The sequence below is a fragment of the Epinephelus lanceolatus genome, chromosome 8 (genome assembly GCF_041903045.1).
Source record: "Epinephelus lanceolatus isolate andai-2023 chromosome 8, ASM4190304v1, whole genome shotgun sequence".
In the NCBI taxonomy this organism is placed as follows: Eukaryota; Metazoa; Chordata; class Actinopteri; order Perciformes; family Serranidae; genus Epinephelus; species Epinephelus lanceolatus.
The window spans coordinates 22627174-22642397 of NC_135741.1; the positions used below are offsets into that span (position 1 = coordinate 22627174).

At 44.3% G+C, this 15224-nt stretch overlaps 1 protein-coding gene across 10 annotated transcripts in view; it reads left to right on the top strand.

Annotated features, from left to right (window-relative positions):
- nav1a (neuron navigator 1a) overlaps nt 1-15224 on the top strand; it is a 123564-nt gene that overhangs the window by 90470 nt on the left and 17870 nt on the right. For 6 of the 10 annotated variants that reach the window (XM_078170018.1, XM_078170015.1, XM_033628640.2 and 3 more), the window contains 7 exons: nt 2662-2965; nt 10855-11644; nt 11763-12284; nt 13862-13903; nt 14477-14625; nt 14750-14929; nt 15030-15109. In XM_078170018.1, the coding sequence (XP_078026144.1) occupies nt 2662-2965; nt 10855-11644; nt 11763-12284; nt 13862-13903; nt 14477-14625; nt 14750-14929; nt 15030-15109 (2067 nt within the window). The remainder of the gene's footprint in view (nt 1-2661; nt 2966-10854; nt 11645-11762; nt 12285-13861; nt 13904-14476; nt 14626-14749; nt 14930-15029; nt 15110-15224) is intronic. The other 4 variants (XM_078170017.1, XM_033628646.2, XM_078170019.1 and 1 more) reach the window with 1 other exon arrangement.

The window sequence follows — 15224 nt, forward strand, 5'->3', positions numbered from 1 at the left end:
TGTGTAGGTCAGTGTGTGTGTGTGTGTGTGTGTGTGTGTGTGTGTGTGTGTGTGTGTGTGTGTGTGTTTTCTCCCTCTGTTGTTTCTTTTGAAGTGTTCAAATAGAGCATACAATAGGATTTAGACAACATATGAGATGAGACGAGACATCAGAGAGTGTTTTTGAGCTGACTGGGTTAGACATGTTTTTCTGCTCAGAAGGCATCAATATGAGACAGAGTCTGAGGATCCGGCTGAGTCCGCACACCTCATCAAATGACATTTTTTTCAATTTGTGGCCACTCAAGAACATTAAATACAGATTTAAGGGATACACAATGTTTTTGCAGGAATGATCCAGTGGGTTGTTCCATTGGCTCATTCCTCCCAGTGTCCCAAACTAACTTTGTACAGTGGATTATGTTAAAGGATGTTAGGAAATGACTCAGAATCATCAAAGAGAAGCCAGTTTTTTTAGTAACAAAATGTTGTAGTATTTGATTCGGAAGGTAACATGAATGGGTACAGTTCTTAAAATTGGATTTGATTTGATTATAATCTTTTTATTGGCACGCAGATATACATTGCTTACTTGTATTACACTGCATGTGCTTGAGTTTTAATGTCCACCAGAACTGCAAGAAGTGTCTGCAGCTATTAACTTTACCATTTTCCTAATGGTCAAAAAAGTGGCCAACATGTCCAAATGTAGGTTGATAAAACAGACCCAACACAAGCTCCTATTTCCTTTTTTTAATTTCAGCCAAATCACATGGTTCTCATCAGTGCGAAGAGTTTGTTCATTTGCCACAGAGATACATCTGTTGACACACGAGCCTAATAGCTGTTGGGATTTCATTCATAGCACTTCTATAAGTCATTATTCCTCACCTGTAGTGCTGTTGATCAGGCTAGATTGTTTTGGTGTGGGTTGACGAGTGTTGTAGATATCAGCCGTAAAGATGTCTGCCTTCTCTCTAATAAAGAAGAACTAGATGGCACTCGACTTGTGGTGCTCAAAGTGCTAAAAAAAATACACTTGAAAGAACTCAATAGCAACGTCTCTTTCCAGAAAGCAGGATCTGGCTACTCAAGATAATCCACAGACCTTGTTGTGAGCCGTTTAGTGGAAGGAAGCAGAAGGAAGCGTGCATCTACTGCTAGCTCACCTAGCCCCACTGAGCTAGCTAAAGTTACAGCCGAGGAGGACTTCATTAATAGCCCCTTTTACACTGCCAGATTTTCTGGAAATGTAGGGCCATTTTGCCAGAAAGCTGTGAGCATTTAGGCTGTTGAAGACTTGTGGGAGGAGCTGTTGATGACGCTGCACGTGCGACCCACTGGCGGTGGATAAACAGGAAACAGCTGATAGCAGGAATTAGCGAGCAGCTAGTAGCAAGACGGAAATGCAAACCTGACAGACACTGTAAAGATGAGCAACTGGGGAGACAAGGAATTGTGCACCCTCCTTGCCCTCGCAAACGAAGAGGCCATTAACCGTCAAATGACAGGGACGGTGAAGAACGGGCCGACTTACAAGAGAAAGCACAGAGCTCCTGAAGGAGCTCCCCAAGGACTGACCAGCTGCGGTTTCCCTCCCACGTCACTGTTTACGTCACACACTGAGCAACATGTTTTGTTACTTGCTCATGCCCCCATTTTCCCAAAAAAGGCGCATTCTGTATCAACAAAAGTAGGTAGGCGGCATTTTGCCGTACTCCCCGATTTTATTTTAATACTGCCAATGCTGAAAAAACACTGATTGGGCTTTCCTGCAAATTTGCACAATGCCTATCTAAAAACGGCTAATGTTTACATCTCGTGCTGTCACAAACACAAGACTCTTGTCCATGAGTAGATGCACTTTTCCTTCTACGTGGTGATATGTTTGGTGGGTGTAATTTGGTACAAAGAAAATAGTTCCTACATGAAACTGCTCACAACAAGGTCTGTGGATTATCTTGAGCAACCTGGTCATGATTTCTGGAAAGAAACGTTGCTGTTGAGTTCTTTCAAGTGTATTTTTGGTGCTTTAAGCACCACAAGCTGAGTGCCATGTACTTCCATTATATTCGAGAGACGGCAGATGTTTTTACCGCCGCAATCTCCAGTGCTCAGCAACTCACACCAAAACAATCTAGACTGATAAATAGCACTACAGGTAAGAGGGGAAAAATGCATTTTTGATTTGGGGCTGAACCGCTCCTTTAAGTCTTAGTAAAACTACTTTAAAAATTGCAAAGTAGAAAAAAACTCAGTAGAAGAGGTGATTGATGCTGAGATCCATATAAAACTCTTAGCTTTCTCAGTGTTGAACAAAATGTCAGTGAGAAAGCTAAATCTTAAACGAGAGCTCCGATTCCAATGCATGGAGTCTTTGCATTTCACTAACCTCACAATAAAAGCCATATACAAATTTTATGTGAGTTCAGAAAAGCTTTGATTCTCTCTCATTCTTTCGAGGCACTTTGTTGCCATGATGCTTAGTTTTGTTTTTTAACTCTACTGGTTAGGTGGTCAAAACCACCAAAGATAATTCCATGCCTATACAGCAAACAACATACCAGAGACATACGGATAATTAATGTCTCCATGTTCTATAAGTCAGATCACACATACTTACTTCCTTAACATTTTCTCGACACAGTTCGTCTAAGCATGTGGCATTCTTTTTCCTTCTAGATGCGGACAGATGCAGAGAAGAGATCTCTGGTGGAGAGCGGTCTGTCCTGGGACTCTGATGATACCAAACCCAGCCGCAAGAGCCAGGGCGGCGGCGTCTACGATACAGGAAGTCTCAAGTCCGAATCGGCCAATAAATGGAAAAAGACGCGGACACAGGGGGAGGGGCCGGAAGGAGGGAAGGGCGAACTGAAGAAACCTCAGACCTTGGGTCAAGGAAATGTGTTGAAGAAAGGACGAAACCCACCTGTGGGAGTCACCTCTCCAATCACACACACCTCTCAGAGTGGGCTGAAAGTGGCAGGTGAGAGGCGAAACACACACACACACATGCATGCACACAGTGAGGTGTAATAAATATAGCTACACTTGAAATGGTTTCATAACCTGAGCAGACTGACACATTGGCTGCCTTTTAATATTCCCTTCTCTCTGGCAGTCTCACACCCACGCACACAGTCACAGACACACACTCTGTCTTTGTCCCACACATTCATCCACAGCTGCAGCAGCCCACCCTCTGGGCCTTTAGAAAGTGGTGCCATGTATCAAACGCCCATCACCACCCACTCCCTTCCTGCCAGCCAACCACACACACACACACAGACGCAGACACACACTGACCAACAGTGTTTTTTTTTCTTCCTATTGGTCCAGCCTTTCCTATGCAAGCTTTATTTTTGTGCCGGACAGAGAGAATTTATAGCACTTAAATAAAGGCCTTGTACTCAAAACAACTGGACCAGAGACAGTGTGTGTGTGTGTGTGTGTGTGTGTGTGTGTGTGTGTGTGTGTGTGTGTGCAGATACGTCTGAGATTGTGCCAGCCTTACAGAGTGTCACCCATCACACTTAACACGCACACACACTCTTACCAACACACAAAGAGCACAATAGTGCGGATTGTGCAGCTGCCTTTTAAGCACACCATCTGTGTGCTGTTTACGTAAGCACACACACACACACACACACACACATACACACACACACTTAGAATATAGACAACCAAAACAACAGGATATTAGTTGTGTGCCAGTCTAGATTTGCAATGTCTATATAAACAGTCCTCTTTCTGTGGGACTGTCCTGTGTTTGTGTTGCCAGCTGTTGAAGTGACAGATATGCCAAACATATCTGTGTGTTGAACCAGCCTGTGATCCGTGTGCCAGGCTGTTATTGTTATTGATGTGAACAATACGAATCTGCTATCAGGGCTATTCAATCTGTCACTGACTTTTAGGCGGTAATTCATCAGATGATGGAGTCAAGTGAAAGCAGACTTGTTGCAGCTCATCAGCGTGGAGGAGCTCATCAATTTAACCGAATAAGCGTCAGACATTCTTAGATAGTTAGAGAGGTCTCTGCTGCTCAGGCTGAAGATCAGTGTGTTGCTGAGGTTTGGCAGGATTGTATGTGAATGTTTGTAAGTCTGTGTTTGTCTGCATGTTTGCGGTATTGTTGGAGACACAGAGAGTGTGAGATCTTTGAAGAAACAACATTTCCAAGAATAGACAAAGCGCTTGTGTACAACACGTCTGTGTAGTATTTACTAAAGATTATTTTCATTGTCATTTTGTCATTTTACAACTATTTTATCTGAACTTAACTGATTGTAATAATTACATTGTCCTGTGGCTGGGAGGTGTGTTCATGTGTTTCAGGCAGAAAGAAATTGTTTGTAACATAGGTCAATATGTCACAAGCGTCAGAACTCTGTTTATTGATTGGCTGTGGGTATTTTTTTGCCACCACAGAATTCAATGTCTGCAGCTGACTGAGCTCAGAGCGACCGCTGCAGCTTTCCATTAGCCTGAGTGTCAGACTGAAGCTCCCAGAACCTTCAGTCTGACATGGCTTCCACTGAAGGCGATTTACAAGGGGCGGGAATTTGATTTTTTCCCTAACCAATCAGTAGAGATCAACGACTCACCCAGAATCTGACGTCATTAGTATCCATACCTCGGGGGTGCCGAAAACAAGCGAGCATTGCCCGTTTAAAATGTCTCCGTCGTCGTGCACGCCCAGCTGCATCGCCGTTAAATCCAGTTTAGCAGCTTCCTTAATTTGGTCCTCCATTAACGCAAGTAGTGGCGAAATACCTCGATAGCATCGTTAATGTGGTCTGTAGGATCTGTAGCAGTCGCCATTGTTGCTATCCTCACCAGTTACCCACCGGCGTACAGCTTGACATCAGCGTGGCGCTGATTGGCTAATCACTAGACCCCCGGCGTTCATTGGTCCGTCCAGCGTTTGGACGAGATAAATCGCAAATTCATTGAAGTATGCCAGACCAGTAATGCAAGCCTACTCAGTTGAGTGGGTGGGGTCTATGGTCTGGAACCAGGCTAGCTTTCCATAGACATTGCGTGGTATCTTGCAGCAGGCTGCGCTTCACCACTGCTTGGTGTGTTTTCAGCGTTATGTTATAAAATGTAAGATAAGCAAAAAAACATTCATTACAAGTTTCAGGAGCACAGGGTAACTACGTCAAACTGGTTGTTTTTCTGACCAGCAGCCAAAAGCCAAAAATATGCAATTTACAGTGATATAAAAGAAATAAAAACAGCAAAACATCACATTTTAAAATGCTGAAACCAACAAACATTTGGCATTTTTCCTTGATAAATAACCTATACAATTACTCATTTGTAAAAAATTGTTGATGATTAATTTTCTGATCGAATGTTTCAGCACCAATTTTATTGTTTTGTACTAACAGAAAATGATTCAATTAACAGTAAATGCTACACAGTTTTTACTCCACACACTTTGCCTCAAATTCCTTAACTCACTGACTTAAAATTAACTTATGTGATTATGTATTTATATGTTATGTACTTTATTTACTTAAAGATGGACATCAGAGTCCTGCACAGGTCAAGATTTGCAAACCACACCCACAAAGCTCAGCACCAGAACTGAACTGTTACCTGTAATTATCTCCAAGTAAAATCTGGACCCAACCCGGCCGTTAATCTAAGTCCTGTGACCTGACCTGTGAATTAACACACCATTTTACCTTGAAGCCATTTTGCATAATGTACTGATTCATCCAGATATGCAAAGCACTCGCTCAGTTAAATCCTACTTGGTGAGGTGATGCAAAGTGACACAAAGATAACCGATTTTGCGGTTATCACATGTCCATATCTACAGTACAGGCCAAAAGTTTGGACACACCTTCTCATTCAATGCGTTTTCTTTATTTTCATGACTATTTACATTGTAGATTCTCACTGAAGGCATCAAAACTATGAATGAACACGTGGAGTTATGTACTTAACAAAAAAAGGTGAAATAACTGAAAACATGTTTTATATTCTAGTTTCTTCAAAATAGCCACCCTTTGCTCTGATTACTGCTTTGCACACTCTTGGCATTCTCTCCATGAGCTTCAAGAGGTAGTCACCTGAAATGGTTTCCACTTCACAGGTGTGCCTTATCAGGGTTAATTAGTGGAATTTCTTGCTTTATCAATGGGGTTGGGACCATCAGTTGTGTTGTGCAGAAGTCAGGTTAATACACAGCCGACAGCCCTATTGGACAACTGTTAAAATTCATATTATGGCAAGAACCAATCAGCTAACTAAAGAAAAACGAGTGGCCATCATTACTTTAAGAAATGAAGGTCAGTCAGTCCGGAAAATTGCAAAAACTTTAAATGTGTCCCCAAGTGGAGTCGCAAAAACCATCAAGCGCTACAACGAAACTGGCACACATGAGGACCGACCCAGGAAAGGAAGACCAAGAGTCACCTCTGCTTCTGAGGATAAGTTCATCCGAGTCACCAGCCTCAGAAATCGCAAGTTAACAGCAGCTCAGATCAGAGACCAGATGAATGCCACACAGAGTTCTAGCAGCAGACCCATCTCTAGAACAACTGTTAAGAGGAGACTGCGCCAATCAGGCCTTCATGGTCAAATAGCTGCTAGGAAACCACTGCTAAGGAGAGGCAACAAGCAGAAGAGATTTGTTTGGGCCAAGAAACACAAGGAATGGACATTAGACCAGTGGAAATCTGTGCTTTGGTCTGATGAGTCCAAATTTGAGATCTTTGGTTCCAACCGCCGTGTCTTTGTGAGACGCAGAAAAGGTGAACGGATGGATTCCACATGCCTGGTTCCCACTGTGAAGCATGGAGGAGGAGGTGTGATGGTGTGGGGGTGTTTTGCTGGTGATACTGTTGGGGATTTATTCAAAATTGAAGGCACACTGAACCAGCATGGCTACCACAGCATCCTGCAGCGACATGCCATCCCATCCGGTTTGCGTTTAGTTGGACAATCATTTATTTTTCAACAGGACAATGACCCCAAACACACCTCCAGGCTGTGTAAGGGCTATTTGACCAAGAAGGAGAGTGATGGAGTGCTGCGGCAGATGACCTGGCCTCCACAGTCACCGGACCTGAACCCAATCCAGATGGTTTGGGGTGAGCTGGACCGCAGAGTGAAGGCAAAGGGGCCAACAAGTGCTAAACACCTCTGGGAACTCCTTCAAGACTGTTGGAAAACCATTTCAGGTGACTACCTCTTGAAGCTCATGGAGAGAATGCCAAGAGTGTGCAAAGCAGTAATCAGAGCAAAGGGTGGCTATTTTGAAGAAACTAGAATATAAAACATGTTTTCAGTTATTTCACCTTTTTTTGTTAAGTACATAACTCCACATGTGTTCATTCATAGTTTTGATGCCTTCAGTGAGAATCTACAATGTAAATAGTCATGAAAATAAAGAAAACGCATTGAATGAGAAGGTGTGTCCAAACTTTTGGCCTGTACTGTATATCCGTAGGAACTGTCTCTTTGCAATCAGTCAGCTGCATCTTCAGCTCCTGAATGATGTTTTGTCGAACGTCCTTTGCTGCGTGATGGAGTTGTATCAGGCAGAAGCTGATAAGCGTCAACGCGGTCAGCTCAGGCACCTGATTATTTTTGTTCTCACCTGTTGCCAGTTCATTTCTACCCTTGCCCATAACTGTAAATTAAAGGGCCAGTGTGTAATATTTGGCATGGTTTATTGTCAATCTGAATCTGAATCTGAATATTCTACCCATTAATATGTTTATACAAGTGTATGATCGCTATAAAATAAAATTCATTTGGTTTTCGTAGCCTTATAATTATGCTTTTATATATATATATATATATATCAAGGGCCGGCAGACCAAGTCGACAATCCAGCCAGCCAGAGAAGGCGTTTCGCGTGTATAAATGAACCAACGAAGACAGCAGGAGGAAGGAAGAAGGAGGAAGAAACAGCAGAGAGTGTTAGTAGTTCGTCGATAGAGAGTAGTGAAAAGTTTTTTTAGTTATAAAGTTTGCGAATGGACCACACTTACCACGCAAGAGGAGAGAATGAACCCGAACCGTCATCTGCGAGGAAAAGAAGACGCAGCTTCACTCCTTGTGATGCACTCTATGCGGCACTTTCCTCCTGATGATATATCTCCCCAACGATGGTAGCAGTAGCACCGAATCCCATTCTGTGCATTCAGCCTCTCTTCTCGCCCGCTCAGCATCAAACACATGGAGTTCCTCATCTGTGTGCTCCGGCTCAAACAGGTATGGCTCTGGGTCTGTGTCCGCTACAAGAAACTCTTCAAAATCGCGTTCAAAGTCGTCCATTGCAGCTACTATAGTCCGGAGATATTGCTAGGCTAAATAAACAGCTGAGCTCTGTTTACCGGCTACGCTGTCAGTCAGTGTGCGGGCTGGAGATTGGCGGAGCAGAGAGGGGAGGGGGGGTCCCCACTTAGCATGGCAAACGAGTATGTGTGTAAAGTTATGAAGTGTGTCTGTTACGCTAGAAGAGTCAGAGTTTGGGACGGAGTGGAGTGTTACCGGAGTTTCTCGAGTGCTCAAATAAACTGGCCTTTTTCCCGAACGCTACTCTGGTCTCCTGCTCGTGAGGGATTCATTACAATATCGTAACATGGTTTAGATTTCTAAATAAACATTCACCTCGTCGCTAGATAGACCTACTCCTGAAAAACTCGTGCGCAAGGCTTTTTGTCCCTACGAGGCCACCGTCATTTACCCGACGGGAGGGGTGAGCGAGTGAGCCCTGCAATCTAGAATTTGACCGCTGATGTCACTGTTTTCAACCCATTTTACACACTGGGCCTTTAAATAAATACACTTTTTACCTGTTGCACAACTTTTTCACAAGCTATTCGACCTGAAGCAGTGGTGTAGTGGTGGGTATACGCAGGTAGACACGTTATACACACCTCTTTTTCTGGCTGTTTACAGTATACTCACCTATCAGCCAAAAAGCCATTGGAAAGTATAGGAGAGTACACCCACCTCATCACCTACCTCTACAACTTATGTTTACATTCACTTTTACTTGGTGTTTATTTGGTTGGGTTTTTTCAGATGATGGCGGAGCTTTGGAACCAAAGTTCACATTTTGTTATAATTTTTTCCAGCTGTGAGCACCGCCTCTATTTCCCTTGTGCATTGCATTATGGGACAATAGTGTCCATTAACAGTACAGACAAACATCAACTGGGTTTTGTGACTCGCTTCGTGTGAATGTGCTGCATACCTGTTTGAATCAGCATGTAGTTTGGGCGTGGGACACAGTGCAGGTATTCATCATTCTGTCAGTGCTGATGTATCATGTATATCTCTCTGCACAGTCACATGCACTCACACAGACACACACCTGCAGATACACTTTTCTGCAACAGATGTTTACATACCTCTCACATACACACAAATAAACACCGATACTTTATCCTAACAACCACAAATAAAAGCACACACTTGTTGATGGGAGAACGTGGAGCCGAGGAGCGAGGCGGCTCATCTCCCTGGGAAACCACCGGGAATGATAGACAAGAGTATGAGTGTGTTTGTGTGTACATCATTCCATACTGCTCTCCCTTCTATTACAGTGGCCTTAAATAGAAGAAGACTTAGGGCAGCAGAATATAAATGAACATCCAGAGACAGCAGTGCTAGAAATGTTATGGAAAAGATTTCTCTGTCTGCTTGTGTCTTCAGATCTCCTCAGACACGCAGAGGCCTCTTGCACCGAGACGTGGTGATTCACTGTGTCTACACGCTGCCGTGTCGAGCCGTGAGCACCACTGTCTCCATAACCAGTCGGTGTCAGTAAATCAGGCTTCATTTATGTCAGAATTAATACAAGGGTCTGGATTCTGTCACTGTATGTGTGTGTGAGTGTGTGTGTGTGTGTGTGTGTGTTTGCGTCTCACTGCCCTGTTGGCAGTGTGTGTTCCTGCAGCCTAATGCTCCTGGAACGTGCCGTGTTGCGGTTATACGATGGATTGAGTTTATGACTTGACATGTAAACCCAATTTTCACATTTACAAAAGAGCTCCGAGCGTAATGTGTTGTCAGTGTCACATTCCTATAAGACCCAATCACTGAGAGCTGTGAGTGTGTGTGGTATATATATATATGTCTGGCCCTATGTGTGCGTGTGTGTATTTTGTGGGCTTTTTCAATACCCTTAAGTGACTCCAGATGTCCCAAGGCAGCACGCCGGTGGGTCCCATTCAACAGCAGTTCTTTGACTCTGTTAATGCCTTGTATATAAACCTCCCATAACAACTCCCATTAGATACAAATTAAGAGCATGGGTAGTGTGGGCTCGCACTTGTGTGGGCGGTGCACGTGTCTAATAGTTTTTTCCTCATAATAACTTCCAAACAAGTCCAATTAATTTGCCAACTGGGAAATATACAGATGGGAGCAAAATCACATAATTTTCCTTCAACCTCCGTTCTCCCAGAGGAGGCTTCAGGAGTGGGGAAACTGGGTGTTTCTTGCACTTTTTTGCCCGCAGACACGCTTGGTGAACGTGAACACCAGTTTTCCACAGCCATGCTGCACATGTTAATCTCAGCGCTCTGCAGCTGTGACACACAGACGTGCACTTAGTGGAAAGCCAGAGAAAACTCTTTTAGTTCATCAGGATGGAAAAGAGGAGTAACCACATGATAACAGTGTGTGTGTGAGGGTGAAGCTGGCTGAGAGTCTGGTCTACACACTGTTTGTCTGCTCAGACAGGGATTGGGTTTTATCAGCAGACAGTCAGACCTGGTAGGTGGTCAGATAAGATACCATGTCCTAATAAGGCTTGGTTAGTCTCACTCACCACCACAGACTGTTCAAGCTACTCATCAGTGACTCTTCTCTCTTTCCCATCCTCCATCTCTCTAGGTACAGTCAAGTCAGATGGGAAGCCAATGGATAAGTCCCGGCTAGCAGTGAAGACCGCCGGCCTTCAGCGCTCTTCTTCTGATGCTGGTAAAGACCACAGAAATGGCACCGGTGCTGGTGAGCAACGTAAACCTCCGTCCGGCCTCGTCAGGCCCTCAACTGGTGGAAACTTTGGCTTCAAGAAGCCTGCAACTGCCACCAATAATGGCACAAACAATCCCAGTATGCCCTGTGGCTCTACAACTGTGGGGAAGATTCCCAAATCGTCGGGTATTCCTGTCAAACCAGGGGCTGGTGGAGGTGGTGGTGGTGGAGGAGGACGTAAGACAAGTCTAGATGTTTCAAGCAGCGACCAGAGTGGTTTTCTATCTCCGAATGCCAGGACATCTCTCCAGTACCGCTCTCTGCCTCGCCCAGCAAAGACAAGCACCCTGACTCTAACTCGGCCAAGCTCAGCTCGCCCAGTGAGCACTACGATGGACACCAGCTCTGGGCTGATCAAACCGGCCCAGGGCTCCAGGCTCAAAGAGCCCGCCTCAGGGCTCAGCTCTGGGTTGAGTAAAGCAGGTGGTCGTGGGATCCCGAGTCCCAGTCCTGTCAATCAGACAGACAGAGAGAAAGAGAAAGAGAGGGCCAAAGCTAAAGCTGTGGTATCTGACTCTGAGTGTGGAGGTGGGTCTCTGAAGGGCAGCCCTGCTCAGACGCCCTCAGAGAACGGAGGGAAGCTGCAGGGCCTGAGACCTCCCAGCAGTGGTAAGGGCATGGATCTGCCCTCACCCAACACACACAGGTACTGGACTTGAGATACGACCACAAAACACATATGGTGCAATTTCCTAGTAATTTTTAACTCACAGAACAAAGTGTGAATATACATTTGCTTCACCACTGTCTGTCTCTGTCTTTAGGCTATCTGGGATACGCAGCCTGGCAAAGCCTCCATCTATGGCCCACCTTGACAAGCTGAATTCAAACAGCCTAGAGGTGGGGGTTCAGGACTCCCTGCCACCCAAAATTCCCCCATACTCCAAACTCCAGGACCTGGCCAGCTCAGCAGGCAGCTCCCCTGGCCCCTGCCTGACCCCCAGCCCTGCCCCTCTACTCAATGTGAACTCCTCAGCCTGCTTCTCAAACTCAGGGACTGGCTTGGGTCCCAGGCAGGTCTCTTCTCTCGGGGTTCAAGGGAGCGGAGGGAGCACCTCACCTCTGCTCTACCCTCGTCTGTCTGGGCTGCATCGCAGCATGGAGTCCCTGCCACTCCAGATGAGTCTGGCCCCAGAGCCCCAGGGGATGGAGAAGGAGAAGGAGAGGGAGACTTTAGTGAGAGGCTATACCACCTTGGAATCCCGACACAAAGATAGACAGGAAGATAGAGGCCCTCCTGCCAGCTGGAGCTCTGGAAGTAAAGTCTCGATGTCTCTCACGGACAGGTGAGATTCAACTGTGCATTTATTTCAAAGCCATACACATCACACCAGTGATCATGCTGTCATTCATATTTTGTAATGCTGCTATGTAACTCCACCTACTGGTCAGCTGAGGAACTGCACCAACATTATTCATTGAGGGATCAGGGCAGTTCTTTAATATGTTATTCTCTCTATTCCACACTACAATCATGCATCTCTGTCCTCTTACTGAGTGGGCACAGGGGAGGTGATTTAGTCAAAATACCACACATAGTGGAAGAGTTATGGAGCCATGTTTAGCTGCAGAAACACTTATGAAGAGCGAGAAACAACCTTCAAAGACGAGATAGTAACAAGCCACAGAATGAAAACAGTCTTGTCAAGATAAACTCAGAATATTTTTGGAATATTATTTTAGATCAGTTGTTCCCAGCCTTTTTCCTTAAGAGACCCTTTCTCTAATATTGTTTAAAGTGACATATATATTCAGTGCATAACAGTAACAGTGCAGAGCAACTGATAAACTGTACAATTAACCCAAATACTGGATGCAAAAACTGCAGGAACTTGATGTAAACAAGAGATTTAGATGAATTTTTGGGATATTTCAGTGAAAACCGTATCAGAGATGAGTAGTCCTAATATTTTGAGAGATTTTTTATACAATTACCTGTCTGTATTATGTTTTTGTTTGTTTGTTTTTTTAGCAATCACACATACTAAATTGGATTATTCTCTGATCAATTCAGTCATTTTCTTTTTAGCTCTTTGGTTGTCTTAACCACATACTTTTTTAATGCAGGACAAGATGAGTGAATATAGGTTGGGTTCAGGTCTTAACTGTGCCCTTATCCAGTGTGATTTTTGTGAAGTTCATACCTTAAATAATAATCTAAACTTTTAGTTTAACAATTAACAATTTTATTTAATTTTCGTCATAGAAATGAATGAAATAATGAGATAAAGGCCCACTGTATATATATGTTTAAGCTTACTTACACCCCTTAAAATCAAGAAGGTCTCATGACCCCCCAGGAAGCTTTGGGATCGGGTCCTCCAGGTTGGGAACCAGTGCTTTAGACAACAGACTAAACTAAACCTGGCTGAAAGAGACTGAATTTGTGATTTTAATCAAAAATCCAGAGACAAAACAAAAATCCTGGTCAACTGCAAGAGCATGCCTCACCTCCATCAAACATCCCATAGTAGTCAGACGCTAAAAGATTTTGTATGAGATGCCAAACATTGTCCAAATTAAAGAATATGGTTAAATGAGAGAGGTTAAAAATTTAAACTCAGTATTTCTGATTCTGAAACAACAAGTAAAGGCAACTACATGCGCGTGCACACACACACACACACACACACACACACACACACACACACACACACACAGACTGAGTGAGGGGTTTCTTGGCTATTATTACTACAGGCCTATTATCAGTGTTATTTGGGCCGCAGTGACTGAAGTCGTAATTACTGGCTGACACCAGCTGTCTGCCAGTCGTACTGTGCTTCTTTGTGCCCTCTGCCTGTTCTGGAGGTTTAATAACTCCCTGCAGCAGTGGTTAAATAATGTCATTGTTTAATCTCCACAGCTCTCAGAGAGACAGAAACACACTGCCAAAGAAAGGTTTAAGGTAAGTGGACACACACACACACACACACACACACACACGCACGCACACACACATACATGCATGCTCTTATACAACACACTGTCAGGCGCTGACAGTTTGACACACTTTTGGCACAGTCCTTGAACTGCACTCACACAGAGATGCCATTGATAAGATCCTCAGTGAATGACGGATTACAGACAGTGTTAATCCTCATCATCCCTGTCCAAAGTAACTCAAAATACATCTTATTGTTTCCCACTGGAAACATTGTGTTTCCACTGGGTAACATTTTATTTTAACTCCCCTTCATTTAGCGTTTAAAATTATATACATTTAATATGTCTTTATAGAAGAAGTTATGATTGTCAAAAGTAATGTACATTAACCCTCATCCAATTTAACACACAAGGACCAGCAGATTGAGTACACAACCATCACAGCAAAATGCTCTTTCTTCTTTGGCGACTTTTTTGTGTGCTCTCTGTCAGATAGTTTTAAACATGATGTTTCTAAATGTCCTTCACACTTAAACACTGCACTTAGATTTCTTTAATCACCATTAGTTACACTGCTGTTGTCCTCTGTCTGCAGTTTCAGCGGTGCCTCTCAGGTTGAGGAGGAAGGGAAGGAGAAAGGAGAGAGGAGACACTCTCATACCATTCTCAGTATGACGGACTCGCTCACTCTTCCACTGCTGTCCTCACCCACCTCCCTGCCCCGCACCTCTAAGAACAGTATGGGTGAGTTCAAACACGTACACACACTTGAAAGAGCACTGACGAGAAAAGTAGTACACTATCATCACTAGTAGTAGTAGTAGTAGTATACAACATCACTAACTCAACCCCTCTGCTCTCTTCTCAGTACCCAGCCCTGTCGGTGGACCTCCGAGGATGACTCGATCCAACAGCATCCCAACGCACGATGCCTCTCTGGAGCTGTACGGAGCGTCTCCGCTGGGCAGCACACTGTCGCTGGCTGAACGCCCCCGCAGCATGGGAATGGTTCGCTCCGGATCCTTCAGGGACAAGGAGCAAGATGAGGGTGAGCCCACTGGATTATTATGACATCTGTTATACGGCGTTCTGGTCGGCGTCGTTGTGCAACTTGGCTTCTAATGTGTTTATTTTGTTTCTCTTCTCAGTTCATGGGTCGGTACTCTCCCTGGCGTCCAACGCCTCGTCTAGCTACTCCTCGGTGAGTGTGGGCAGCATGCAGACTCAGGTAGCTACACTTCAGTTTGTGATGTGGTGTGAGCTGTGTTTATGTGTGTGTGAGTGTGTGTGTGTGGTGGTTTGTGTGATGCTATCCTCTCATTTCACACTTTAAAGAGAGACAA